The sequence below is a fragment of the Manis pentadactyla genome, chromosome 10 (assembly GCF_030020395.1).
Source record: "Manis pentadactyla isolate mManPen7 chromosome 10, mManPen7.hap1, whole genome shotgun sequence".
NCBI lineage: Eukaryota > Metazoa > Chordata > Mammalia > Pholidota > Manidae > Manis > Manis pentadactyla.
In genome coordinates this window covers 29,955,396-29,981,943 of record NC_080028.1, presented here as the reverse complement: position 1 = coordinate 29,981,943, position 26,548 = coordinate 29,955,396, and the positions used below count along the sequence as shown (strand labels likewise).

The 26,548-nt window shown below is 38.9% G+C and overlaps 1 protein-coding gene and 1 pseudogene across 1 annotated transcript; both read right to left on the bottom strand.

Moving 5' to 3' along the window:
• Positions 1-17,270: 17,270 nt before the first annotated feature.
• LOC118914821 (olfactory receptor 8S1-like) lies at positions 17,271-18,199 on the bottom strand (annotated as a pseudogene).
• Positions 18,200-23,833: 5,634 nt separating this feature from the next.
• On the bottom strand, positions 23,834-24,784 carry LOC118914820 (olfactory receptor 8S1-like). Its single transcript, XM_036890061.2, has one exon. The coding sequence runs from the start codon at positions 24,671-24,673 to the stop codon at positions 23,834-23,836; it is 840 nt and encodes a 279-aa protein (XP_036745956.2). The 5' UTR covers positions 24,674-24,784.
• Positions 24,785-26,548: the final 1,764 nt, after the last annotated feature.

Here is a 26,548-nt window from a genome sequence, read left to right as displayed (position 1 = left end):
AGAGTGCTGATGTTGGAAGTTCTTTTTCATATCGTATCTTAGTTCATTTTCGAAGTATCCAAATTAGGCTTTGATCCTCTGTATAAACACAAACAGACCCTTTGCCTACACTTTTATATGCCCTTTATATCATTGTGTAGAACTCATTGGAGGTCACCACAAAGGAACTGCTTTTTTTTTTTTTTAATTATTAATCTACACTTACATGATGAATACTTTGTTTACTAGGCTATCCCCTATACCAGGTCCCCCCTTTATACTCCTTTACAGTCACTGTCCATCAGCGTAGCAAACTGTTGTAGAATCACTACTTGTCTTCTCTGTGTTGTACAGCCCTCCCCTTTCTCCCACCCCGCTATGGATGCTAATCTTAATACCCCTCTTTTTCTGCCCCCCCTTATCCCTCCCTTCCCACCCATCCTCCCCAGTCCCTTTCCGTTTGGTACCTGTTAGTCCATTCTTGAGTTCTGTGATTCTGTTGCTGTTTTGTTCCTTCAGTTTTTCCTTTGTTCTTATATTCCACAGATGAGTGAAATCATTTGGTATTTCTCTTTCTCCGCTTGGCTTGTTTCACTGTGCATAATACCCTCCAGCTCCATCCATGTTGCTGCAAATGATTGGATTTGCCCTTTTCTTATGGCTGAGTAATATTCCATTGTGTATATGTACCACATCTTCTTTATCCATTCATCTATCGATGGACATTTAGGTTGCTTCCAATTCTTGGCTATTGTAAATAGTGCTGCGATAAACATAGGGCTGCATTGGTCTTTCTCAAATTTGATTGAATCATTCTTAGGGTAAATTCCTAGGAGTGCAGTTCCTTGGTCAAATGGTAAGTCTGTTTTGAGCATTTTGATGTACCTCCATACTGCTTTCCACAATGGTTGAACTAACTTACATTCCCACCAGCAGTGTAGGAGGGTTCCCCTTTCTCCACAGCCTCGCCAACATTTGTTGTTTTTTGTCTTTTGGATGGCAGCCATCCTTACTGGTGTGAGGTGATACCTCATTGTATTTTTAATTTGCATTTCTCTGATAATTAGCGATGTGGAGCATCTTTTCATGTGTCTGTTGGCCATCTGTATTTCTTTTTTGGAGAACCGTCTGTTCAGTTCCTTTGCCCATTTTTTAATTGGGTTATTTGTTTTTTGTTTGTTGAGGCGTGTGAGCTCTTTATGTATTCTGGACGTCAATCCTTTATCGGATGTGTCATTTTCAAATATATTCTCCCATACTGTAGGGTTCCTTTTTGTTCTATTGATGGTGTCTTTTGCTGTACAGAAGCTTTTCAGCTTAATATAGTCCCACTTGTTCATTTTTGCTGTTTTTTTCCTTGCCCGGGGAGATATGTTCAAGAAGAGGTCACTCATGTTTATGTCTAAGAGGTTTTTGCCTATGTTTTCTTCCAAGAGTTTAATGGTTTCGTGACTTACATTCAGGTCTTTGATTCATTTTGAGTTTACTTTTGTATATGGGGTTAGACAATGGTCCAGATTCATTCTCCTACATGTAGCTGTCCAGTTTGCCAGCACCATCTGTTGAAGAGACTGTCATTTCGCCATTGTATGTCCATGGCTCCTTTATCAAATATTAATTGACCATATATGTCTGGGTTAATGTCTGGATTGTCTAGTCTGTTCCATTGGTCTGTGGCTCTGTTCTTGTTCCAGTACCAAATTGTCTTGATTACTATGGCTTTATAATAGAGCTTGAAGTTGGGGAGTGAGATCCCCCCTACGTTATTCTTCTTTCTCAGGATTGCTTTGGCTATTCGGGGTCTTTGGTGGTTCCATATGAATTTTTGAATTATTTGTTCCAGTTCATTGAAGAATGTTGCTGGTAGTTTCATAGGGATTGCATCAAATCTGTATATTGCTTTGGGCAGGATGGCCATTTTGACGATATTAATTCTTCCTAGCCATGAGCATGGGATGCGTTTCCATCTGTTAGTGTTCCCTTTAATTTCTTTTAAGAGTGACTTGTAGTTTTCAGAATATAAGTCTTTCACTTCTTTGGTTAGGTTTATTCCTAGGTGTTTTATTTTTTTTGATGCAATTGTGAATGGAGTTGTTTTCCTGATTTCTCTTTCTGTTGGTTCATTGTTTGTATATAGGAAAGCCACAGATTTCTGTGTGTTGATTTTTTATCGTGCAACTTTGCTGTATTCCGATATCCGTTCTAGTAGTTCTGGGGTGTAGTCTTTAGGGTTTTTTATGTACAGTATCATGTCATCTGCAAATAGTGACAGTTTGACTTCTTCTTTGCCAATCTGGATTCCTTGTATTTTTTTTTTTTCTGATTGCCGTGGCTAGGACCTCCAGTACTATGTTAAATAACAGTGGGGAGAGTGGGCATCCCTGTCTAGTTCCCGATCTCAGCGGAAATGCTTTCAGCTTCTCGCTATTCAATATAATGTTGGCTGTGGGTTTTTCATAGATGGCCTTTATTATGTTGAGGTACTTGCCCTCTATTCCCATTTTGCTGAGAGTTTTTATCATGAATGGATGTTGAACTTTGTCAAATGCTTTTTCAGCATCTATGGAGATGATCATGTGGCTTTTTTCTTTCTTTTTGTTGATGTGGTGGATGATATTGATGGACTTTCGAATGTTGTGCCATCCTTGCATCCCTGGGATGAATCCCACTTGGTCATGTTGTACGATGGTTTTGATGTATTTTTTAATTCTGTTTGCTAAAATTTTGTTGAGTATTTTTGCGTCTACGTTCATCAGGGATATTGGTCTGTAGTTTTCTTTTTTGGTGGTGTCTTTGCCTGGTTTTGGTATTAGGGTGATGTTAGTTTCATAGAATGACTTTGGGAGTATCCCCTCCTCTTCCATTTCTTGGAAAACTTTAAGGAGAATGGGTATTATGTCTTCCCTGTATGTCTGATAAAATTCCGAGGTAAATCCATCTGGCCCGGGCGTTTTGTTCTTTGGTAGTTTTTTGAATACCGCTTCAATTTCGTTGCTTTTAATTGGTCTGTTTAGATTTTCTATTTCTTTTTGGGTCAGTCTTGGAAGGTTGTATTTTTCTAAGAAGTTGTCCATTTCTCCTAGGTTTCCCAGCTTGTTAGCATATAGGTTTTCATAGTAGTCTCTAATAATTCTTTGTATTTCTGCGGGATCTGTTGTGATTTTTCCTTTCTCATTTCTGATACTGTTGATTTGGGTTGATTCTCTTTTCCTCTTAATAAGTCTGGCTAGAGGCTTATCTATTTTGTTTATTTTCTCGAAGATCCAGCTCTTGGTTTCATTGATTTTTGCTATTGTTTTATTCTTCTCAATTTTATTTATTTATTTCTTCTCTGATCTTTATTATGTCCCTCCTTCTGCTGACCTTAGGCCTCATTTGTTCTTCTTTTTCCAATTTTGATAGTTGTGACATTAGACCGTTCATTTGGGATTGCTCTTCCTTTTTTAAATATGCTTGGAGTGCTATATACTTTCCTCTTAAGACTGCTTTTGCTGTGTCCCACAGAAGTTGGGGCTTAGTGTTGTTGTTGTCATTTGTTTCCATATATTGCTGGATCTCCATTTTGATTTGGTCATTGATCCATTGATTATTTAGGAGCGTGTTGTTTAGCCTCCATGTGTTTGTGAGCCTTTTTGCTTTCTTTGAACAGTTTATTTCTAGTTTAATGCCTTTGTGGTCTGAAAAGTTGGTTGGTAGGGTTTCAATCTTTTGGAATTTACTGAGGCTCTTTTTGTGTCCTAGTATGTGGTCTATTCTGGAGAGTGTTCCATGTGCACTTGAGAAGAACGTGTATCCTGTTGCTTTTGGATGTAGAGTTCTGTAGATGTCTATTAGGTCCATCTGTTCTAGTGTGTTGTTCAGTGCCTCTGTGTCCTTACTTATTTTCTGTCTGGTGGATCTGTCCTTTGGAGTGAGTGGTGTGTTGAAGTCTCCTAGAATGAATGCATTGCATTCTATTTCCTCCTTTAGTTCTGTTAATATTTGTTTCAGGTATGTTGGTGCTCCTGTATTGGGTGCATATATATTTATAATGGTTATATCCTCTTGATGGACTGAGCCCTTTATCATTATGTAATGTCCTTCTTTGTCTTTTGTTACTTTCTTTATTTTGAAGTCTGTTTTGTCTGATACCAGAATTGCAATACCTGCTTTTTTCTCTCTGTTGTTTGCTTGAAATATCTTTTTCCATCCCTTGACTTTAAGTCTGTGCATGTCTTTGGGTTTGAGGTGAGTCTCTTGTAGGCAGCATATGGATGGATCTTGCTTTTTTATCCATTCTATTACTCTGTGTCTTTTGATTGGTGCATTCAGTCCATTTACTTTTAGGTTGATTATTGAAAGGTATGAATTTATTGCCATTGCAGGCTTTAAGTTTGTGGTTACCAAAGGTTTAGGGTTAGCTTCTTTACTATCTTACTGTCTAACTTAACTCGCTTGTTGAGCTATTATAAACACCGTCTGATGATTCTTTATTTCTCTCCCTTCTTATTCCTCCTCCTCCCTTCTTCATATGTTGGGTGTTCTGTTGTGTGCTCTTTTTAGGAGTGCTCCCATCTAGAGCAGTCCCTGTAGGATGTCCTGTAGAGGTGGTTTGTGGGAGGCAAATTCCCTCAACTTTTGCTTGTCTAGGAATTGTTTAATCCCTCCTTCATATTTAAATGATATTCGTGCTGGATCCAGTATCCTTGGTTCGAGGCCCTTCTGTTTCATTGCATTAAGTATATCATGCCATTCTCTTCTGGCCTGTAGGGTTTCTGTTGAGAAGTGTGATGATAGCCTGATGGGTTTTCCTTTGTAGGTAACCTTTTTTTTCTCTCTGGCTGCCTTTAATACTTTGTCCTTGTCTTAGTTCTTGCCATTTTAATTATTATGTGTCTTGGTGTTGCCTTCCTTGTATCCCTTGTCATGGGAGTTCTGTGTACCTCTTTGGTCTGAGAGGCCATTTCTTCCCCTAATTTGGGGAAGTTTTCAGCAATTATTTCTTCAAAGACATTTTCTATCCCCTTTTCTCTCTCTACTTCTTCTGGAATACCTATAATTCTTAAATTGTTCCTTTTCGTTTGGTCACTCAGCTCTCTTAAAATTCTTTCATTCCTGGAGATCCTTTTATCTCTCTCTGCATCAGCTTCTCTGCGTTCCTGTTCTCTGTTTTCTTGTCCATTAATGGTCTCTTGCATCTCGTCCGTTCTGTTTTGAAGTCCTTCCAGAGCTTGTTTTATTTCTGAATTCTCCTTCCTTAGTTCTTGCATATTTCTCTGCAAGTCCATCAGCATGGTTATGACTTTTGTTTTGAATTCTTTTTCAGGAAGACTGGCTAAATCTATCTCCCCAGATTCCTTCTCAGGGGAAGATGTAGCAGATGCCGAAGCTGTCTGGGTTAGTCTTGTCTGGATGATATTTTTTTGCCTTTTCATGTTGACAGGTGCTATTGTCTGTCAGCTGGGAGGGCCAAAATTTTCACTTGCTACTGGCCTTTCTTTACTGGGACAACTGCGTCCCCTAGTGACTTGTGTTGGGTAATTGCGTGTAGAGTGGTTCTTTGTGTCTTGCCTGGCTGGAAGGGAGAAATTTCCCTTTCTGTAGGCAGAATTTGTCTCAGGCTGCTTCTCTGCTTTCGAAGCGCCCGGTGGGGTAATGGATGGGGGGGCCGCTTGACTGTTTACCTCCGTGAGGGGTCTCAGAGCTGTTGCCCAGGGGGTTAGTGCACCCGGTTTTCCCTGTAATTTCCAGCTGCTGTACTGTGACCTAGGTTGTTTCCGTCAAGCTGTTAAGTCCCTGTCCCTTTAAGACTTTCAAAAAGCCCCCGCTTTTCTTTGTCACAGGGGCATCAGCTTCGGCACCCGCTCAGAGGTCTTACTCCCTGTTTCCCCAGTATCCAGGGCCCCCTGGGCACGTACTGTGTCTGTGCTCTGGTGGGGGGTGACTGGGGCTGGGTGTTCAGCAGTCCTGGGCTCCGTCTCCCTCCCGCTCTGCCTATTGTTCTCCCGCCGGGAGCTGGGGGGAGGGGCGCTCGGGTTCCGCCGGGCCGGGGCTTGTATCTTACCCCTTTCACCAGTCGCTGGGTTCTCGCTGGTGTAGCTGCAGTCTGGCCACTGTCCTGCGTCTTCTGGTCTCTCTTTTAGGGCTAGTTGTGTTTGTCGTATTTTCAAAAGTATATATGTTTTTGGGAGGAGATTCCCACTGTCCTACTCACGCCGCCATGTTGGCTCCGCCCCGACACTCAGAGTTTCTGTATACCATTCACCCAGCTTTCCCTAATGTTGACATAAAATTATGGTACATTTCTCAAGAAGTTAATCTTAGAACAATATTATGACTTGAATTATGGACTTTATTCAGATTCCACCAGTTTTTTCCCCCACTAATATCTTTTATGACTGTAGAAAACAATTCAAGTTTCCATACTGTGTTGAGCCGTCATGTCTCTTTAGCCTTCTCCAATCAGGAGAGTTTCTCAGCCTTTCCTTGTTTTTCATGGCTTCGATAGTTTCCAAGAATACTGTTTGCGTATTTGTAGAATGCCCCTAAATTTTATTTGTCCAATTTTTTCTTTTGATTAGATTGAGGTGATGGGTTTGGGAAGAAAATCACAGGGGTGTAATACGCTTTAATCCTTCAATCTCATCGCACAGGGAGTATATGATAAAAGCATGATTTATTACTGATAATGTGAACATTTTCAAATAAAGTGGTATTTGCCAGGTTTTTCTACTGTAAAGTTATTATTTTCCCCTTTCCATTCTCTGTTCTTTAGAAGTGAGTCACTAAGTCCTACCCATGCTATAGGAGAAAATTAAGCATCACTTCCTAGAAGTAAGATTATTTACATTTATTATTTGACATTCTGAGAACATATGTCTCTCTTCTCTCATTTATTTATCTATTCAATCATTTATTTATATAGGTATATATTTATGGGTATTGATTTATTCTTAGTGGTATAGTCCAATACTATGGTTGTTTATTTTGGTGCTCAAATGGTTCCATCTGTGGTCATTGAGAGTTCTTTAAGACTGGTTTCTGTGTCATTTTGAAGTTCTCTGATTATTTTTCTTTTTTAAAAAACATGATCTTATTTCTAGCACTACAAAATGTCCTAGGTTCATCTTGCCTTGTCCTGTACCTGCCCTAGAATCAAGGAGCCTTGGTCCCTTTTATTACAAAATGGTATTTTAAAACCAGATCTAGGTGGTGTTTGTTCTCATTGTTATTGAGGGGTCACTGCTTCTAGTCCCTTCAGTGACTATATCCAGGAAATGAAAGGCCATATGCATTCTAAAGCAGGTATGCATGTATATCTATATATTTTTGTTTCCATCTATACATATATTAAAATAAATATGATATCACATGATGATCTTTGACTCAAATCCAGCACCACAGGATTATTTGTAGCTTTACAGCCTTGGTTGTTTATACCTTCTTTCTCTGATAGTGAGAAACATGGCTCTCATTATGTATAATTTACTTACTTACTTATTCCAACTCTATCTTCTTCCTTTTTACCTATTTATTTGTCATATTCACTACTGATAGATGAGTGTTTAAGTTTCCAACTTTAATTTCTCATGTCATATTTATCAGTTTTTTCCATATATATAGATTGTGATTATGTATATATGCACATTCTTTTAAAGTTTATATATAATATGCATTATCTGTGTATACTTATGTTACGTATTCATAACTTTAGAAAATGTTTCATAATTTAGAGAGTTATTCACAAATTTTAGGTGGTCACTAATAATAAAAAGACTGTTGGAAGTTATATTGATAAGCAAAAATAATGGAATACAGGATTATGGACACTGCTGGCTAGAGATAAATGTCAAAAATGAAAACAAGGGTTTAGGAGAATATTTACAAATAACTATTATTACTTAAAATCATTTAAAAATTACTGCATTCTTTCTAAAAAGAAAACTCCATGCACAGTAAGTGGTGGCTTTCATTATGGGAGTGTGATGCGGTGCCTGAAAACCAGCAAAATCTTAGCCCCTAAACAGTGGTCAATTGTGTGACAGCTGAAAGATGAGAGACAATGGTGATTTCAAGATTTAGTTGTGATGAGGTCAAAACCAGATTATCTGTTTAGAGCCCACAGCCTATCCTCTACAAAGAAAAGAAAACTGATAAAATAGGCTAAAAGGAGAAAATATAAATCTGAATGAAGAATTAGTGAGAAATGGTTTCTAGAGCCACAGAGCCTCATTCAGCTTCTCACACTGGAGGTCTGGCCTCCACACTAAAGATCCAGGGAAGGCCTTGGAAATTTTAAGTGTCTGAACTCTGCCTCAATATGTTCATTGTCTCTCTGCAGAAATTTTAGCCTTTTATACCTGTCTTCAATAGCCTCTTTGTTGGAATTCCTTATTTTCCCCCTATCTATCCTTCTCTAAGATTTCTCTCCCTTACAGATCCAGGATCCTACATTTTCATCAAATGCATGGTTTTTAGTGTATTTCCCAAAGCCAATAAAAAGTAATTATAGGTTCATGAAACTAATGATTTTGCTAAATGCAAAGCCAAAGGAGAATGTTTTAGAATGAGAAAAAGAATGAAACATTATGTTTCAAACAAAACTTTCTCCATTAAGGTGTTCATATAATGATCAGCTTTTCATTTTAAAGAAATTAAAGTGAATTATCCCTCTTTTAATAACATTATGCCATGTTGTCATGCATTTCTAAATTAGGTTGCAGCCTCTGACTTTGTAAGTGGTCAGAAGCGCTCCTTACCACTGTAAACACACCAACGTCCTTTGAATGCACATTTATCCCCATTCAACATCCTGTTTTTATTTCAGCACCTGACATGTTGCAAACTTCTCCTAAGTTCTTCTCAGAGCTGCCTTCATCTCCTTGTTTATCAGGCTGTAAATGAGGGGATTTGGCATGGGAGTGACTACAGTACACTACACAGAAATGATCAGCTCCCCATGGGAACCTGAATTTGGCATGAGATGGTGGAGCAGACCTGAGTCATGGTGAAGTGTCACTGCAGTGAGGTGGGAGGAGCAGGTGGAGGCCTTGCTCCTGCCTCAGGAGGCGATACCTAAGATGGCATTGATAATGTGGGCTTAGGATGAGAAACCCAAAAGGAAGGGTCCCAGCCATGCAGAAGCACGGAGCAGAGCAAGGCAATGAGGTTTCTGGAGATATTAAAGCAGGAGACGGGGAGAAGAGAAGGCCTTTCACAGCTGTAGTGGGGGATGACATTGGCCTCACAGAACACCTTGTCCACAGCTAGGGAGATGTTCATGAGTGCATCCAGAAAGCCCAGTTCCCGTGAGCCCCACACAAGCTGTATGTATGGTTATTTCCCCAGGACCTGGCCACAGAGCAGAGGGTGGCAGATGGTGGCACAGCAGTCCTTGGTCACCCCTGGGAGCAGACAGGCTTTAGTTCCTGCAGTGATAAACACAGAGAAGACCTGAGCAAGGCAGCCCTCTACAGATATCACTTTCTTTGGAGACAGGAGGTTCTCCAGGATATTGGCACTGAAGAGAAGCAGATTTCCACACAAGAAAGGTGACTCAGGAAGAAGTAAAGGGCACATGGAAGTGGGAATTAGCCCTGATCATCAGCAGCAGAGTCAGGTTCCCCACTATAGTCTGGAGGCAAAGGAAGAGCCCAGAAGAGCAGAGGCTGGGCTAGAGATTGGTATCAAGCTGAGGGGGATGAACTCAGGGATGGTGCCGTGGCTCCCCAAGTCCATTTACAAAGACCTTTCCCTAGAAATGATACAAAATGCTTTATGATACAATGATGCAACATGATACAAATGGCCAAAAAAGGTCTTGTATCCCCCTAAGAATTTTCTAATTACACTGCTTCTTTTTTCATATCACTGTTATTCATATTATTCATATCACTATATAGTAAACTTTTTTGTTTTCTATTATGACCTAGGTTCTGTGTCAACCACTTAACAAGACGATTAAGATATTGTTCCTTCTCTTAATATTATGCATTGAAGAACATGGGTAGGTGGACAAAATACACAAATATAATGAATACGTTGGAGGTGCATTGTGATTTAGTGAGGGACACAACATTGAGTGCTTTGACAAATTTTTAAGAAAATGAATGATTGTTTTTGGAACCGTGTTTCTGAGATATATCTATGTAACATGAACAATGTGTTCAAAGGCTCCGAACTGTGAAAATCAAGCTTGTTTGGTAAAACATGGGTACTTCGGGAAAGCTGATGCCTAGGGAATAAGCAGGCATCAGAGGTCAGTGCTGGACATATCAGAGTAGGTTCAAATCCCAGGTCTACCACTAATCAGCTACATGATTTTGGGTAAGTTACATGAGGCTCTGAACCTCAATATCCTTATTTATTAATTTTAGATAATAACAGTACCATAGAGGATTTTAGGATTAAATATGAGATTATGTGCATAGCTCTTCAAAGGCATCTACTACTATTATTGTTATCATTATTATTATTAATTTTGAGGTTAAGTCTAGGCAAAAGTCACTTATAATCTCACATGGGGTGAAGCACTACCAAAGACCAAAATCGGTACTGCTAATCCACTGTTGATCTTATTACTTGATTTGCTTTATCAAGGGAGGTACAATAAACCACCCTGAAATCTCCTACAGTAGCCACCCTCTTCTGCTCATCACCCCAGTTGTAAGGTAAACTGGAAGCTCAGCATTAGTTTGGAGTGGCGCCTGTCTCCAGTCTACAGTTGCTGTGGGTGCTGTCACACAGAACGGACGCATGTGATTGCCGCTTACAGGTACAGACAGGTGCAAGACTAGAGATGACAAGGGGCAGGGAAAGTGGTTGGGACCCACGGTAGGCCCCACAGTCTGCCCTAAAGAGCATTACCAGGAAGGATATGTTCCCCAGACAGGCTGGAATCTCTAGAAAAGTAAGCAAGAAGATTGCCTGGAAGGGTTTCATGCCAGGGAATACCTGAATGGGCACTAGCTGTAGCAGAGAGCCCAGTACAGAGTACGGGAGACAAGTTTGGGAGCTCATGCTGTAGGGCAGTGACAGTGCGACTCAGAGCTCCCAGCTCTGCCAGAAACACCCTGTGCGGCTCCTCCCTGCCGGCGGGAAGAAGGCTCCCCCACTACCTTTCCTCTGCTCACACCCAGAAAGCTGCTCAAATCAGGAACAGAACAGCCGAACCTTTCTTGCTGCTGTGGTACAGATATTTAGATTACCTTTCGCACTTTCATCCTGAGACCTTGTCCTCAGTCTTCCTGCCCCAAATTTCTCCTTCATGGCCAGTTTGTGCTCAAGTCCCTCACTCTCTTCCAGGGTCTCTGGGTCTGGATTATAGCAATGCTGTATCTCCTAGAACACTGAATGTTTACCAGTGAGTTCCAGCTCTGGCCTTACACCCTGAAGAATGGCCTTGGGTCCCCACAGCACTCATTATGGTGGCTCAGTCACTTTCCTGGTCCTGGCTATTCCTGTAAACTCAAAACTCAGCCAAGGGAGGGTTCTGATTCCTTACTTTTTAAATCCTTAGCCACAAACTCAGCATCAAAATCCTTCAAACATACATTACCTGTACATCTTGTCCAATAAGGTGATCTGCTCTCCAACTTGGTGCAGGACCTGGAAATAGCAGCTTCTAAGTCTTTTATCATGGCAGAATTTATAAAATTGTATTGATGATGAAATGTTTTACTGAATTCTACCCCAGTAAATTTATATGGCCATTGGGTAATTCGTTTTCAAAGGGTCTCAAATACACCTTAGTTTTCATTGCTTGTAATATCCTGTCTTAGTCACGCACAGTATTGTCCGTGTTTGAGCAGTCTGCAGAGCAGCTTTGTTCAGGCAGCTGGTTGGTTTGATTATTGGCCTTGGCAGCCCAGGGCAAGGGGAGGGCAACAGCTTTCATATTATACAGTCACAATCAGAAGTTGGAATTAGTTTTCAAGAACTGTTTTCAACACGAAATATTATAAGGACCAATAGGCTCTCTTAGGTGTGGCTTTGGAACATCTTGATGGTGTATGACCTATTATCATTTTTTCTAATCTCTTTTCTGAGTTTAGCGGGAGTTGAATATCTAAAGTGTGGCTGAGGGGGTATCTGCCTGACTACCCAAGCAAGAAAGGAGTAGTTTGCAGTTGACAGTTGAAGGACTGCATCCTTTCTCTGGGACTTTCAGGCAAAATTGCCTCCTGTAAATTTGCTGTGTAAAAGGGGTTTGTTTGTTGATCAAAGATGTGAAAAGTAAAAAAATAAGTTAACAGACACATTCATCTGCCTGTCTATTCTATTTGATTTGATGGATCCAATTATATTCCTAAACAATTTGTGTGCTCCCATATTGCAGAGAATTTAGGGAAACATTTGTTAATACGTTTATTATGGTCTTAAGTAGGAATAGACTGTATATAAACCAAAATTTTATTTTTTCATTATAGAAAACTGTCAGGTTTTCAGCCAAATTAGACTTATCTGACAAAGTAGTTTTTCCTTACTGTCACATGTCATTTAAATAAGAAAAAAAACCCAAACAATTCATATATGTTTAGAGTAATCAAGCACACTTTTCTAGACATTTAATTTTGTTAATCTTATGGAATTTAAAGATTTCATTTGTATGTATTTTTTCTCACCAAAACCTTTTTTATTATATGTATCTAATAACATTCATGTATAAATATGTATATTTAAGGGTTCTATGAAAGTTTGATATTTTACCAATATATGAAATAGATATATATATGTCCTTGATTAGGTGTATATGTGCTAAGTGGGAACAGTGTATATTCAAATATTCAATTGAATTTTGGATAAGAACCATACAAATGATATTTATTATCCATACTTTTGGAGGTCATTTCCTAAAAATTATTAAGTATAATGTATTGAGGTTGACTAAAATTAGAATTAAGAAATCTATTCTTTGAATCATAAGAACAGGAAGCTGAAAAACAAACCACAGCTTGAAAGAACATAAATTTAGTATATATACATGAGAAGAAGAAATATGTGAAATATAAAAAGATCTTAAAAAGATAAATAAAATATGAAATAGCTGATTTAAAATAGTCAAAGTGTTGAACTGTCCTTTCACAGAAGAGGATTCAAAATAACCAAAAAGCTAATTAATATCTGCTAAACACTATTAAGCAAATGCAACATAAATCACAGTGAGATACTGTTATACAAACACCAGAATCTGTTGTTTTCCCATTAAAAGTTATTAGTGTTACTTAAATTAAACACTCACATTTTATACTCTTTTATAACTAACATATTTAACAATAATAATAAATAACAAGAAATATCTACTAATTTTTCAACAACAACACTATTAGACTATCCAACACAATGAAACATATAGAAATTAGATTTAAATGAGAAACATCATCATGAAATGGTCACTTTAAAAGAATGCCTCTCAAGAAATTGTATTGCCTCTATTGTCATCCACCTAGAAGGAATATCCTTCAGATATGATAGAAAGGATGTTAAACCTCAGTATCAACACTCAGACATGACCACAAATTTATCCTTCCAATGAATAAGCATTCAGATATGGGCTTGGGTCACTACCAGTTATTTGCCCTTAATGAACCGCTTGACAAGTAGCCAGATTTCCAACAAGAGTGTATTCTAGAAACTGGAAAAGCACCAGGAGGTATCACCTCACACCTGTTCAAATGGCTATTGTTGAAAAGTAAAGAAATACCAAGAGTTGGCAGATGTGGAAAAGGGAATTCTTGTGCATTGTTGGTGGGAATGTAAACTGGTGCAGCCACTGTGGAAAACAGGACAGAGTTTCCTCAAAAAATTAAAGGAGAACTACCGTATAATCCAGCAATTCCACTTCTGGGTATTTGTCGGAAGAAAACTAAGACATTAATTCGAAAGGATATATGTGTTTCCTATGTTTATTGCAGCATTATTTACAATAACCAAGATATGCAAGAAACCTAAGTGTCCATTGACAGATGAACGGACAAAAAAATGTGTGTAACCTCCCCCTACACACAATAGGATATTATTCATCAAAAAAAAAAAAAAAAAGGGAAATCCTGCCATTTGGAACAACATGGATGGAACTTGAGGATGTTATGCTATGTGAAATAAGTCAGACCGGAAATGCAGTTTCACTTACATGTGGAACCTAAAAAAAACTGAACACATGGATATGGAAAACAGTTTGGTGATTGCCAGAGGTTGGGGATGGGGTTGGGCCAAATGGGCTTAGGTGGCAAAAGGTACAGATTTCCAGTTATAAAGTAAGTAAGTCTTGTATATGTAATGGACAGCATGGTGACTATAGTTAACATTATTGCTTTTTATTTTTGGTAGCTGCTAAGAGATTATGCCTTAAAAATTCTCATCATAAAAAAATTTGTAACTATGTGAGATGATGGATATTAGCTAGACTTATTGTGGTAAACATTTCACAATATATATGTATATCAAATCAGTATGCTGTATACCTAAAACTAATACAATGTCATATGTCAATTATATCTCAGTTTAAAAAAGGAAGTAGCAGTTTCTCCCACAAAATATATGTGTATTTAAATTTAACAATTCTATTTAAAAGAAAAATATCTTAAAACACAAAGTCAGTCCAATAAAATAAAAATTGGCATTAACCAAGACAGGTTAGGTTTAATATTTATCACACCATTCAAACTGATAAGAAAAATCATTAACTACCATATATTGGGGTGGATAAAACAAATGAAGAAAGTATTTCCAGAAGAATAAATATAATTAATAAACAAACATAGAGAATGTTTCTTTGCCACCAATAACCAAAGAATATGAATTTATAAAAATTCATACCATTTCTTGCTTTTCAAACCAGTACAATTTTTTAAGGCAATGGTATAAGGTAGGGGAGAAATAGATATTTACATCCTTTTTGGCATTAGAGTAACTATTGAACCCTTTTGGAAAACTATCTGTTAATGTGTGACAAGAGACTCTTCAATATTCTTACCCAATAACCTAGTTATTACAATTAGAAATGATTCTAAGTACCAAAGAAATGCTCTCTACACAGTAATTTAATACAATGTTATTTATGAGGATGAAAGTCTAACTCAAATTCTATTCTAAACAATGTGAGGAAATTAAACATAAATGTTTAATGAGTAAACATGCCTAATAAAAGTAATCTTTAAACAAAATTCAGTAAACTTGGGGAACATGCTTAATAGACTTTAAAATAACTAAAACAAATGTCTGCTATGCATTTGCACCAACATGGAAAAATTCTTACGACATAATATCCCATAGGAAAATCTAGGTACACTATTGTGAATATTAGATAATTATTACTAGGCATAAAAAGTCAAAATATTGCAGAAAATTGATATGGACTTTTCCTGCTGTGCTGAGATGGATCATAGAGGTCACAGAAAAAAAGGGTATATATTTTAAAGAAGGCTGGCAGCAGCTGGGGCAAAATCCTTTTGTCCTGGGTTTGCTGAGGTGTCAGTACAGACTTGCCATCATCAACCACCACACCACACCCACTTCCCAGTCTGTATATTATCTTCAGAGGGGAGAGAGAAATGAGGCAGCCTATGATGTCTTCCTCCTGGGAAAGTGAAGTTTTATTTGGCCAAAAAATTCTTCTTCATATATTTCTTCCCTTGCCTGAGTCAGAGAGATGACTGACAGTACAGTAGCAAGAAAACTCTATTTGTAGACTTCTGAAAAAAAATTTCATTGGAAAATGAAGAGCTGTGTTAGTATTAGAGCATCATATTATTATGTTATAAATATAGTAAACATTAAATGAAAGGCAACTTCAAATAATTTGATGTATACAGTCTCAGTCTACTGGCAACAGAGGAATATCTCACTACACAGAAATGAATGTACGGTAGGTGCTATGATTGACAATCTGCTGGGCCAAAAAGTAAAATCAAATGCGAATAAAACAGCTTAAAGGCAACAAGTTTTCTAAAAACACACTTAATATATAACAATGTCTACTTGCTGAAAAGTCCTTTTTGTAATATAATCTACAGGAGAAATGCCTTTGGAGCAGTTGGTTAAGAATTCTTGCAATTATCCAACATGCAAAGAAGAAATACATATTCAATTACAATGTTTATACATAATACATAATATTACATACATATGTATTAATACAGAATATGTATTGATGTATTGATTCATATTGGTACATTAATACAGAATTATGTATTAATACCTAATACAGAAATACTTAATAGTTTATAATATTAGAGGGAATGAAATGTCTCTGTCCCCCAAATTTTGTGTTATGACTGAGAGAATGTATCATGATAGAAATCTGTTTTAGAAAATAGTAAATTCAATGTTTGCTTTTGAATAGTTGTTGCTGATAAGTGGGCAGCTAGTGAAAGGCTAGGAAGGGTCTGCAAAGAGTAGAGATGAAGAGGAACCAGGTGCACAACAGGAAGGTAGAGACCATCTATGTTGTTCAGTTTCAAAACTCTGCCTAGAACCCGTGCTGTTTCCCCACATTTTAAAGAAGTTGTTGTAGATCCCTTTTATCCCAGGTCTTTCCTCTGAGGAGGAAGACTGGCCTTGAGCTGCAGAACAGGCAGGCGCTGGTCCCGTGACCACCCTGAGCCTGTCCTAGCTCAGGTCAGCCAGCAGCCCTGCATTGTACCGGTAAGTCTGCTTTGCCTTGTTCCATCTTCACAAGAGTGTTCCCCTCTTCAGGGACAAGTGGCCCAGGGAGAGCCCAGAAAAGGGGATGAGCAAGGTTCCTCTGCAGCTTGAGAGTGGAATTCCCAATGGGCCAGTGCCAGCAAGAAACAGCAATGTTCTTGGAAGGTTTATTTGAGTCTGACCTCTGTCCTAATGTGAGAACTTGTTTCTTTCAGAACTTTCAGCAGCTTTCGCCTATCTCCAAGGGCCTCTCCAGTTGATGTTCATTATTCTCCTTGAGCCCCAAGTCTACATGTATTTTTACCCAATAATCTGTTATTCTCTTAATAGTGAAGTTAATAGCTTTCAATGCCTTTCCCTAAATTCAGTAAAAAATAATGATTCAAGATGTAACTATTTTACCTTGTAAGAAGACCAAGTGATTATTTGGGGAGTGATGAGACTTGCATGACTACATTTTCTGGACTGAGATGCTTATTTAACCCATTGTTTTTCTCTCTAATTGGACTAAATTAACACCACTCTAATGTATCTGTGTTCACTTCTTATGCATGCTAATTTACTTTATATGTCTTATATTGTGTAGACCTAGGAAGATTTTATGGTGCCAGCTCTCATGTTTGGCTACATATTATCTTAATTCTTTGTTACCTTCCAGCTGTGTTTTTTCACTTTAAACATGGCAAATACTTTCCCAGTGTTTATCTCATAGCTGCTTTTACTTCCTTGTTCTCCAGGCTGTAGATGAGGGGATTCGGCATGGGTGTGACCACACTGTACTGCAAGGAGAAGACCATCTCCAGGGGGGATCCTGAGGTTGGCATGAGATAGCGGAGAAAAGCGGATCCTTAAAGAAAGCTCACTGCAGTGAGGTGGGAGGAGCAGGTGGAGAAGGTCTTGCTTCTGCCTGAGGTGGAGCTGATGCTCAGGATGGTGGTGGCAATGTGGACATAGGAGAAGGCTATTGGGAGGAGGGTGCCAAGCCCATGTAGCAGACTGGAGCAAAACAGGACCATGAGGTTGGTGGAGACATCAGAGCAGGACAGGGGGGAGAGAGGGCACCTCACAGCTGTAGTGGCGGATGGCATGGTTCTCACAGAAGTCCAAGTTGGCAGCTAGGAGGATGTTGATAAGAGCATTCAAAAAACCCAAGACCCACGAGCCCCACACAAGCTGCACACACAGCTGTTTCCTCATCACCTGGCCATAGAGCAGAGGGTGGCAGATGGTGGCACAGCGGTCGCAGGCCATCACTGAGAGCAGGCAGGCTTCAGTCCTGCAGTGATAAATGCAAAGAAGCCTTGAGATGGGAAGCCCCTTACTGAGATGGTTTTTACCTCAAACAGGAGATTCTCCATCTTGGGCACGATGACTGAACATAAACAAAGATCCAGGAAGGAGAGGTGACTCAGAAAGAAGCACATGGGTGTGTGGAAGCAGGAATCAGCCCTGATGACCAGCAGCAGCGTCAGGTTCCCCATCATCGTCAGGAGGTAAATCTGCAGGAAGAGCCCAAAGAGCACAGCCTGCAAGTGGGGGTTAGAAGAAGCCTGAGGAGGAGGAATTCAGTGGCGGTGCTTTGGGTCCCCAAGGCCATTTACAAAGGCTGTTTCCTAAAAATTATGTGAAAAATAATGGCAGTGAAGTTGCTTCCATTATCCAATCAGTTTGCACTTTGCATCGATTCTCTTTTATTATCACTGTTAATCAGCAAATGAAATTTTAACTTCTTCACTAGACCATATTATATGTCAGTCACTTTAAATATAACAGGAACAAGGTACAGTCTCTCATTTTAAAGGTCACATTTCAGTGAGTTAGACAGGCAATTAGAAAACATTGTGATTAATACACTGAAAGTTCTAAAGACGATTTTTGGAAGAGTCAGTAATGAGTTAATATTGAGGTGCTCGATCAAAGATTTTAAGAAAGTGTAAGCTTTGTCTAGAGAAACCTGTAGACTGAAAGAACAGCGCACTCAAAGGTAAAAAATTAGGAAATTGGATAGTTCTTTATAGCCAGCCCTAGAGTGTGAACAAGCTGCACAGTGTAGTCACTCATCCCAGTTCCAGCATTCTTTAGCTGTGAGACTTAGTACAGTGACTGAACTGCTCTGTACCTGACTTCTCTTGTCTGTAAAATGAGATGATAATAGCACCAACCTCATAAAGATTTTGCAAGGAGAAAATTTAATATATATAAAGTGCTTAGAGAAATGACTACACAAAAATTTCACAAATTATTATTATTATCCTTTTCATCACTATTATTACATTAGGTTTCAATTGTGAGCAGAAGGCAGATAATACATAAATTCTCTTGCAGGGTAATGCACTGTCAGAAATTAAAGTTTTTGCTGTAACAATTACAACACTTGCTGCTTCCTGAAGGACGCATAAGATCATGTAGAGATCACCAAGTTAGCCAATGATTTGGCATTTAGAAATCACGTTGGAGTGGTTCCCTCCCAAATTACAGCATTTTATAATCATGAGGACAATTTCACTCAGGAGGGGAGGGCATGTGACTGATTTCCAATGAAGAGCAGCAAAGGAGGCAGGAAGTATGAGGGGCCGTGGGTGTACCTTTGGCACTTGCCCTCACACTATTTTCTGGGATGGGTGCATATCTGAGTTGGGCAGAGAACTCCGGACAAGGAAGCAAGCAGAGGATGTGAACAAGAATCATGCTGGTGCTCAGACGAGCAGCCAGGGTGGAAGCCCCTCTCCAGAGCAACACGCTCTGGACAACTGCCCCAGACAGGCTAGAACAGGGAGAGTGAAAGAGAAGACCAGGGTCTCAGCCTCGCAGTCCTGTGACAGCTTATGCCCTGCCTTCAGTTGATACTGTCAGTTGCTGCTGACCCTTGCTCCAAAGGAAGTAATCTCACCTTTTTCCCCCAGTCTAGAAAGCTGCTTAAATACTCGGTGCAGTTGTGAATCTCTCTGATCTTGATCCCTAAACATTTCCTCATAGTCCAAGTCCCAAGTCCCTTCCTCATGCCCAGATTATGTTCCTGTCCTTGGTTTCTAGTCTTTTTTAAGTTTCTAGTCTTTTTTAAGACTCAGTATCCAGTTTATAACATCAGGGGGTCTAGTTGACTAATGCTACCTATAGTTTCCAATTTGGCCCAACAGCTTAGCTCAGAGCCTGTTGTTTAGGTAAGTTTCAGGATTTATGGGGCCACAGCTTGATTCTTGGTTTCAGCTAATCCTGAGTTGCTTGGTACCTGATAATGCAACGTCCGGCCCAGACTTCATTACCCAGCAAGGGTAACTCTGAGCCTTTATTTATCTACATCCAATTCTTCATCCATGACCCCAGCTTCAAAGCCTTTCCCATTTCCCAAATTGTGATCACCAGCAGATTCTGTCCAATAAGGCATTCTGATGCCCAGGAAGGGCCCAGAACTGTGATTTAAGTCCAGTTTCTAAAATGAGCTGAAATATGGTTAAGTTCATAAAATCCTATTGATAATTAAACATATTGCTGGATTCTGCAGAAACAACTTGAAATAGCCACAGAAAAGTTCCTTCTTTCAAATGATCTCAAGTGCCTTCATCAAGGCATATTATCAATTAAATTTCCACACAATTCTTTATAACATACCTCAGCTACTCACTCATTGGATTATACGGTCTAACTAATCCTAAGAACAGCTATGCTTAGACAGCCCAAACATTAACTCCTTGGCTTAGAAGCTCAGGGGAATGATAATTCTGCTATTCCCAGTAGTCACAACTTTAAGTCAATCTTGTACTCAAGAACTTCTGTGTCTGTACACAAGAAAGTCAGCAAATTTAAATTTGTGGAGCTAACTTAGATGTGGCCTTTAGAACTACTGGGTTGACACAATGCCATGATGTATGAACCTTTGTTATTCTAGAGGGAGCTGAGTAGAGACAAACTGAGCCAAGAATATTTGGCTGGTCTCCACAAAGCAATGGAAATTTACCAGGAAGTGAGTTGCTGACTCACTTTGTTGTTGACAAAATAAGTGAAAAGAAAAAAATTTAATGAATTCAATCATTTTTCTAAATAATTTGACCCCATTTGTATCATGCATCTATGTAGATTCATCCTACATAATGGCTCTGTTGAGCTCACAGTTTGAGATGTCACATGGGAAAATCACTTGCTTAAATTATCATGGTTTTGATATAAAGCAAATTCCCATTTATTTATTAAAATGAGCCATAAGATTATCAATAAAATTGGCTCTAGGACAAAAGCAATAGTCTCATGTGATTAGTGACTACCACATTGAACAGCTAAGGTCTAAATCACTTTTTCTCTATAAGCTTATGCATAAAATTATATTATTTTCATTTATTGCTCTGACTATAAATGTTGTATGTACATAACATAAGAATGTTGTATAATACTCATCTACATGCATGTTTGTATATTTTTAGATATGCCTGTTGTCTGTGTGTGCTTGCTTATAAAGAGCAGGGAAAATCTTTGTTTTATAGGAAAAAGCATATAAACAAATAATCTATGACTGAGTGAAAATGACTATACAGAATCTTGTAGACAGAAGTTATAAAATGGTTTAAAGGAGTCATAATTAAACCCCTTTAAATGAGTGGAAAGAAAGTTTGCAAAGAAGAAATCTTTGGCCTAAATCCTCAAAGAGAAGTTCTTTAAAAGACAGGGAGGTTTACTGGAAAGTAACTGCAAAGTAGAGACCAGCCCCTCAGGACTCTAACTCTTCAATAATCTAATATATAGTATAAATGTCATTTTTAAGCAATAAATTCTCTGTTAGAACATTTCTCTGGAATAAGATTCCAAGTTTAGCTAACTCTTACCAGAGATTTAGAAAAGTTTAAAAGAGAAAGGAAAACATATCTAGTTCTTTTACCTATGCATTTGTCTTTGGGGAAGTGGTTTTAAGTTATCTCGGACAGATTTTTAGAATTTTACTTCATCAAAAAACAGTATGTAAGATTCTCACAATTTGAAATGTATGGGAGAAAAATATATGCACAGTAGAGATTAGCTAGATAGAAAAGAAGTTGTTAAGTGCCTCAGTTTCCCCATCTGTAAAATAGGAATACAAAAACCACACACTGCATAGAGGCATGGAGAGGATTATTATATAAAGTGCTTATATAGAGAGCTCCAGTCACACAGAAAACTCTAGATGAATGCTCCTTACCATCATCAACTTCATCATCATTGTAATATTCTAAACACTCATCTGTATTTATTTCAACTCTCTAAATGAGAAAGAATAGGTTGACAGTATTTTTAACATTATGTTTATTATATTTCTTGTTCTCTTAATATAGAATATTATTCACCACAGAATACTTGATAAATTGATTTTATTTGTAATATATTACTTATGGGTTAGTTTAAGGCGGTCTGAGAGGCTTTGTACCCCATCCATAATATCCTGCATGAAGAGCCAAAGATGGAGATGGCGTCAGGATGCAAACGGCTTCCACCACGTTCAGCCCCGGCAGTGTCTGGAGAGTGAGGGAGAAACTTGGCTGGAAAGGTACAGAGCCTGGAAGGTTGTTCATGAAAAGTCCTTCCAATCTTACAGTTTATGAAAGAAACTTAACAAATGTTTTCCCAAATTAGATGGTGATTCTAAAAATCTATGTGATATTGCCAATAATGTGTTCTAAGTCTAAAACAATTATTTCTAAACTATCAGTAAAATATCAGTTTGTTCTGGTAGAAGATAAACTAAAGACTTTTAAAATTCTTTCTGTAGAAAACAATTTACGAAATTACTGTCATAGGAAAAAGCAATGAAGAAGTTTGCAGCCAAAATTTGTAGACAGAAAGGTATTATAAGATGTCAGTCAGTAATGAATTCAAATATTACTTTACTTCCTTCTTTAGTGATATTTGTGATCTAAATCAATTTTTAATAAGTTGTATTTTACTGAGATCTTTCTTATTCTTAATAAATAACTACAGTGCCTCCCCCCCAAAAAAGAATACACATGAAATATTTCTCTCTGGATGGACAGTATTATATATTATTTTCATTATCTAATTTTTATATAAAAAGCTTAAACACTTTGTGAAAGCTCTCGATACATATTGCCACACAATACAGATTATATCCAGAAATGTTGAATATTTTTGTACTTCTCCTAAAGCATATGAATATATTCATCAAAAATTGAGAAACATATCCCAAAATACTGAAGAGGTTCAAATGTTATTCTCCTTCAATAACTTGGAAATGTTTTTATTACGGAGTCTGAAAGAATGTATTACTTTACAAATTTATCATTATGATAAAGACATTTAGGAAAAGCAGCTTTCAGTAAATTGTTACTGCTCAACCGGGTAGCTCTGAAAATGTCAGATTCCTGCGGGATGGTTGGCCCTGGGCACTTGGTGAGCAGCAGAGTCAAGGGCTGGGAGGGAACCACAAAGGAAAGGCAGAGGCTACTGAAGATGTACTGTTTTTCAATTTTGTCCAGAACTTAGCCTAAATCTGATCATTCGGAAATATTATCCCACACTCCTTTCATCCCCAGTCCTGCCTTATGGTATCATTAAGAAACGACCTTCAGCCCTCCAGCTGCATATGCAGATTGTCACTGATCAAACGATTACCTCAGATCTACTGCTAACTTAGGGTGCCTAGCGGTTCTGCAAAGCCCTGGTACTTCTTTTTTTTTTTGCCATTTTCCTCACAGGCTCCATCTGCCTGAGGCTGTGGGCTCTACGTAAACCCCTGAAATGGGAAAGCAGCTCTGGTGCCCTACTCCAAGAGTGGATTGTTCCACAGACCTTAGTGTCCAGCTTAAGTTCCCTGTAAGAGCAAATATTTGGGAAGGCTTCAGCCCCATTATGGTGACTCCCGTTTCTCTTCCTGCAGCTCTAACCTGAACTCATTACTGATGCTTCTATGAGCTCATGATGGCTTCTCTCCTCCATGATTCAGGCCCTCACTACTTAGAAAATATGACTTGCAGCACTTTTCCAAAATTCATCTACAAATAATGATAGATAATTTACCCCATATCAACCTTAGTGAAAAAGAAGAAATGAAAATAATATTATTCAGTCCATTTCTTTGCCTCTGAATGGGATCGAACTGAATGGACCACTTTATAATAGTTGCGTGCTTCTTGCTCGGCATTTTATTTTGTTTTGTTTTTCACCAAATTGGACATTATGGGCAGTCAGGAAGTTTTCCTTAATGTCAGCTCATACAATGTCTTGCTACATGCATTTCATTTCCAATTACCCATCATCCCCTCTCTTTCTTTTGCCACCAAAAGCATTGTAAATACTTTCCCAGTGTTCTTTTCAGAGCTGCCTTCACCTCCTTGTTCTTCAGGCTGTAGATGAGGGGATTCAGCATGGGAGTGACCACACCATACCACACAGAGAAGATCAGCTCCAGGGAGGATCCTGAGGTTGGCATGAGATAGCGGAGAAAACTTGAGCCATAGAACAGGATCACTGTGGTGAGGTGTGAAGAGCAAGTAGAAAAAGCTCTGATTCTGCTGGATGTAGAGGAAATGCTCAGGATGGTGGAGACAATGCAGGTGTAAGAGAAGAGTATTGAGAGAGAAGTTACAAGTCCATGTGGGATGATAGAGCAAAACATGACAATGAGGTTGGTGGAGACATCGGAGCAAGACAGAGGGAAGAGAGAGGGAAGCTCACAGCTGTAGTGGGGGATGGTAGGAGTATCACAGAAGTCCATTTTCATTGCCAGAGAGACATTGATGAATGCATCCAAAAATCCCAGTCCCCATGAACCCCACACAAACTGCTCACACCTGTCTTTATTTATCATCTGGCTGTAGAGCAGTGGGTGGCAGATGGCAGCATAGCGGTCATAGGCCATCACTGAGAACAGACAGGCTTCAGTACCTCCAGTGATAAACACAAAGAAGACCTGAGCCAGACAGCCCTCTACTGAGATGGTTTTCCTCTGAGACAGGAGGCTCTCCAGCATCTTGGGCACAGTGACAGAAGAGAAGCAGAGGTCCAGGAAAGAGAGGTGACTCAGGAAGAAGTACATGGGCGTGTGGAGGTGGGAATCAGCCCTGATCACCAGTATCATCATCAAGTTCCCCATCAGGGTCAGGAGGTAAATCGCCAGGAAGAGCACAAAGAGCAGGGCCTGGACATGGGGGTCGTCAGACAGCCCCGTGAGAACAAACTCGGTGACGGTGCTGTGGTTCCTCAAGGCCACTTGAAAAGTTTGATCCCTAGAAATGACACAGAAAAATGTGGCAGTGAATTTTGCACTATCTTTCAACCAGTTTTCACAGTGCATTGATTCTCTTTTAATATAACCATCATCCAGAAAATATGGACCAGGTTTTGACAGTCACTCGGAACTTAAATATGGATGAGATGCCTGTGTTTTAAAAAGTCATAGTTCAAAGACAAATACAGAAATAAAGACCAGAAATTTTGAAAAGTCATAATTCAAAGGCAAACACAGAAATGAAGACCAGAAATTATATCACATATGACTAGCTGGAATGGGAGCTGAAAGAGTAATTTATACCAAAAAAGTCAGTAATGTCATCACAAAACTTTTAAGGATAGGTATTATTTTTCTGTAGAATCATGGAAGCACATGTAGTCAGAGTATCAGGAGCAAGGCATGTTTGGTAAAACATTGGCATTTCTTCATAGATAACACTTAGCATGTGGGTAGACAGCACAGTGCATTGACCAAGGATATAGGCTTCTGGATCAGACCAGGATCAAATCCCAGCTCCATCCTGTGCATCTTATATAACCATCTTGGACTTCTGTTTGCTTGCTGAAAATGGGATAACAATAGATCATCATTCTGTTAGGGTTGTTATGAGATTTAAATATGACAACATATGTAAAGTGCATTTTGAAAAACTGTGTAATATTAATGTAAAAATTATCCTTATTTGAGATTGTAATTATAGCTTAAAACAAATAATATCCTCATGCAGGAGTATCCCCTATCAAAGTTAAAGCTGTTCTTTCCATTATTGCTTCTGCACCTTACAGAAAGGGTTTTAATAAAGCTATTTTGAAATCACTAAAGATAGATGCTTTCCTTTTCCCATTTCCCAACGGATAGTTTGGCCTTTGGAGTCACACTGAAGTGTTCAAGGGTGTAATACCTTGAAAATGCCAAGGGTAATGTTCCTCAGAAGGAAAGGATAGTCAGACTCAAGAGAAAAAAAGGGAAAGAGAAGGTAGACCCCTTGCTCCCATCCTGAAAGCACTTTCTGGGATGGATATGTACCCCTGTGAAGGGCCAGGCTTCCAGGAAAATAAGGGAGAGGTGATTTAAAGGAGTACCATGCCAGTGTCCATGGCACAGACCCTCACTCAGGCAGGGTAGGAAAGAGGTAAAGTAGGGGCAAAATTTCAGGAGTCCATGATCCTAGAACTTTGAGAGCTTGCCAGGGCACCGAAAATATTTGTAATCACCAGCAGTGGCTGTCTTCTGTCCAAAAGAAGAGATCATTACTAAATAACTTTTCTCTGCCCATTCTTAAAGAGGGAAATAGAGCATTCAGTCCTGTGTATCTCAGTTGTACAGATATTTGGATTTATCCTTTGAACTGCATCCTGAGTTACTTCTCTCAATAGTCCTGTACCAGGGCCTTTCCATATCTCTTGACTTTGGTTTTGCCCAAATACTCAGGTCTGGTTTATAAAAATATTCTGCCTGTCTGAACATGGATACTATACATAAGTTCCAGGTTTGGTCTGATGTGCTAGAATCAGATCTTTGGGTCACTTGCAGGATTTAGCATGGTGGCCAAGTCTATTTCCTCTTCCTGGTCAATCCTTTGCTGCCCTGTTCCCAAATAAACTCACAACCTGGCCAAGGAGAACTTGAATCCTTACCTTCCAATGGGTCAGCCATCAACACACCCCTAGACCCTTCTCAATACCCAAATGCACATTACCTGTACATTCTCGCCAAAACACAATTTGCTCCCTGATG

Coding starts and splice junctions, on each gene's coding strand:
- LOC118914820 (XM_036890061.2), bottom strand. CDS start 24,673: ATGGGGAACTTGATGATGATACTGGTGATCAGGGCTGATTCCCACCTC.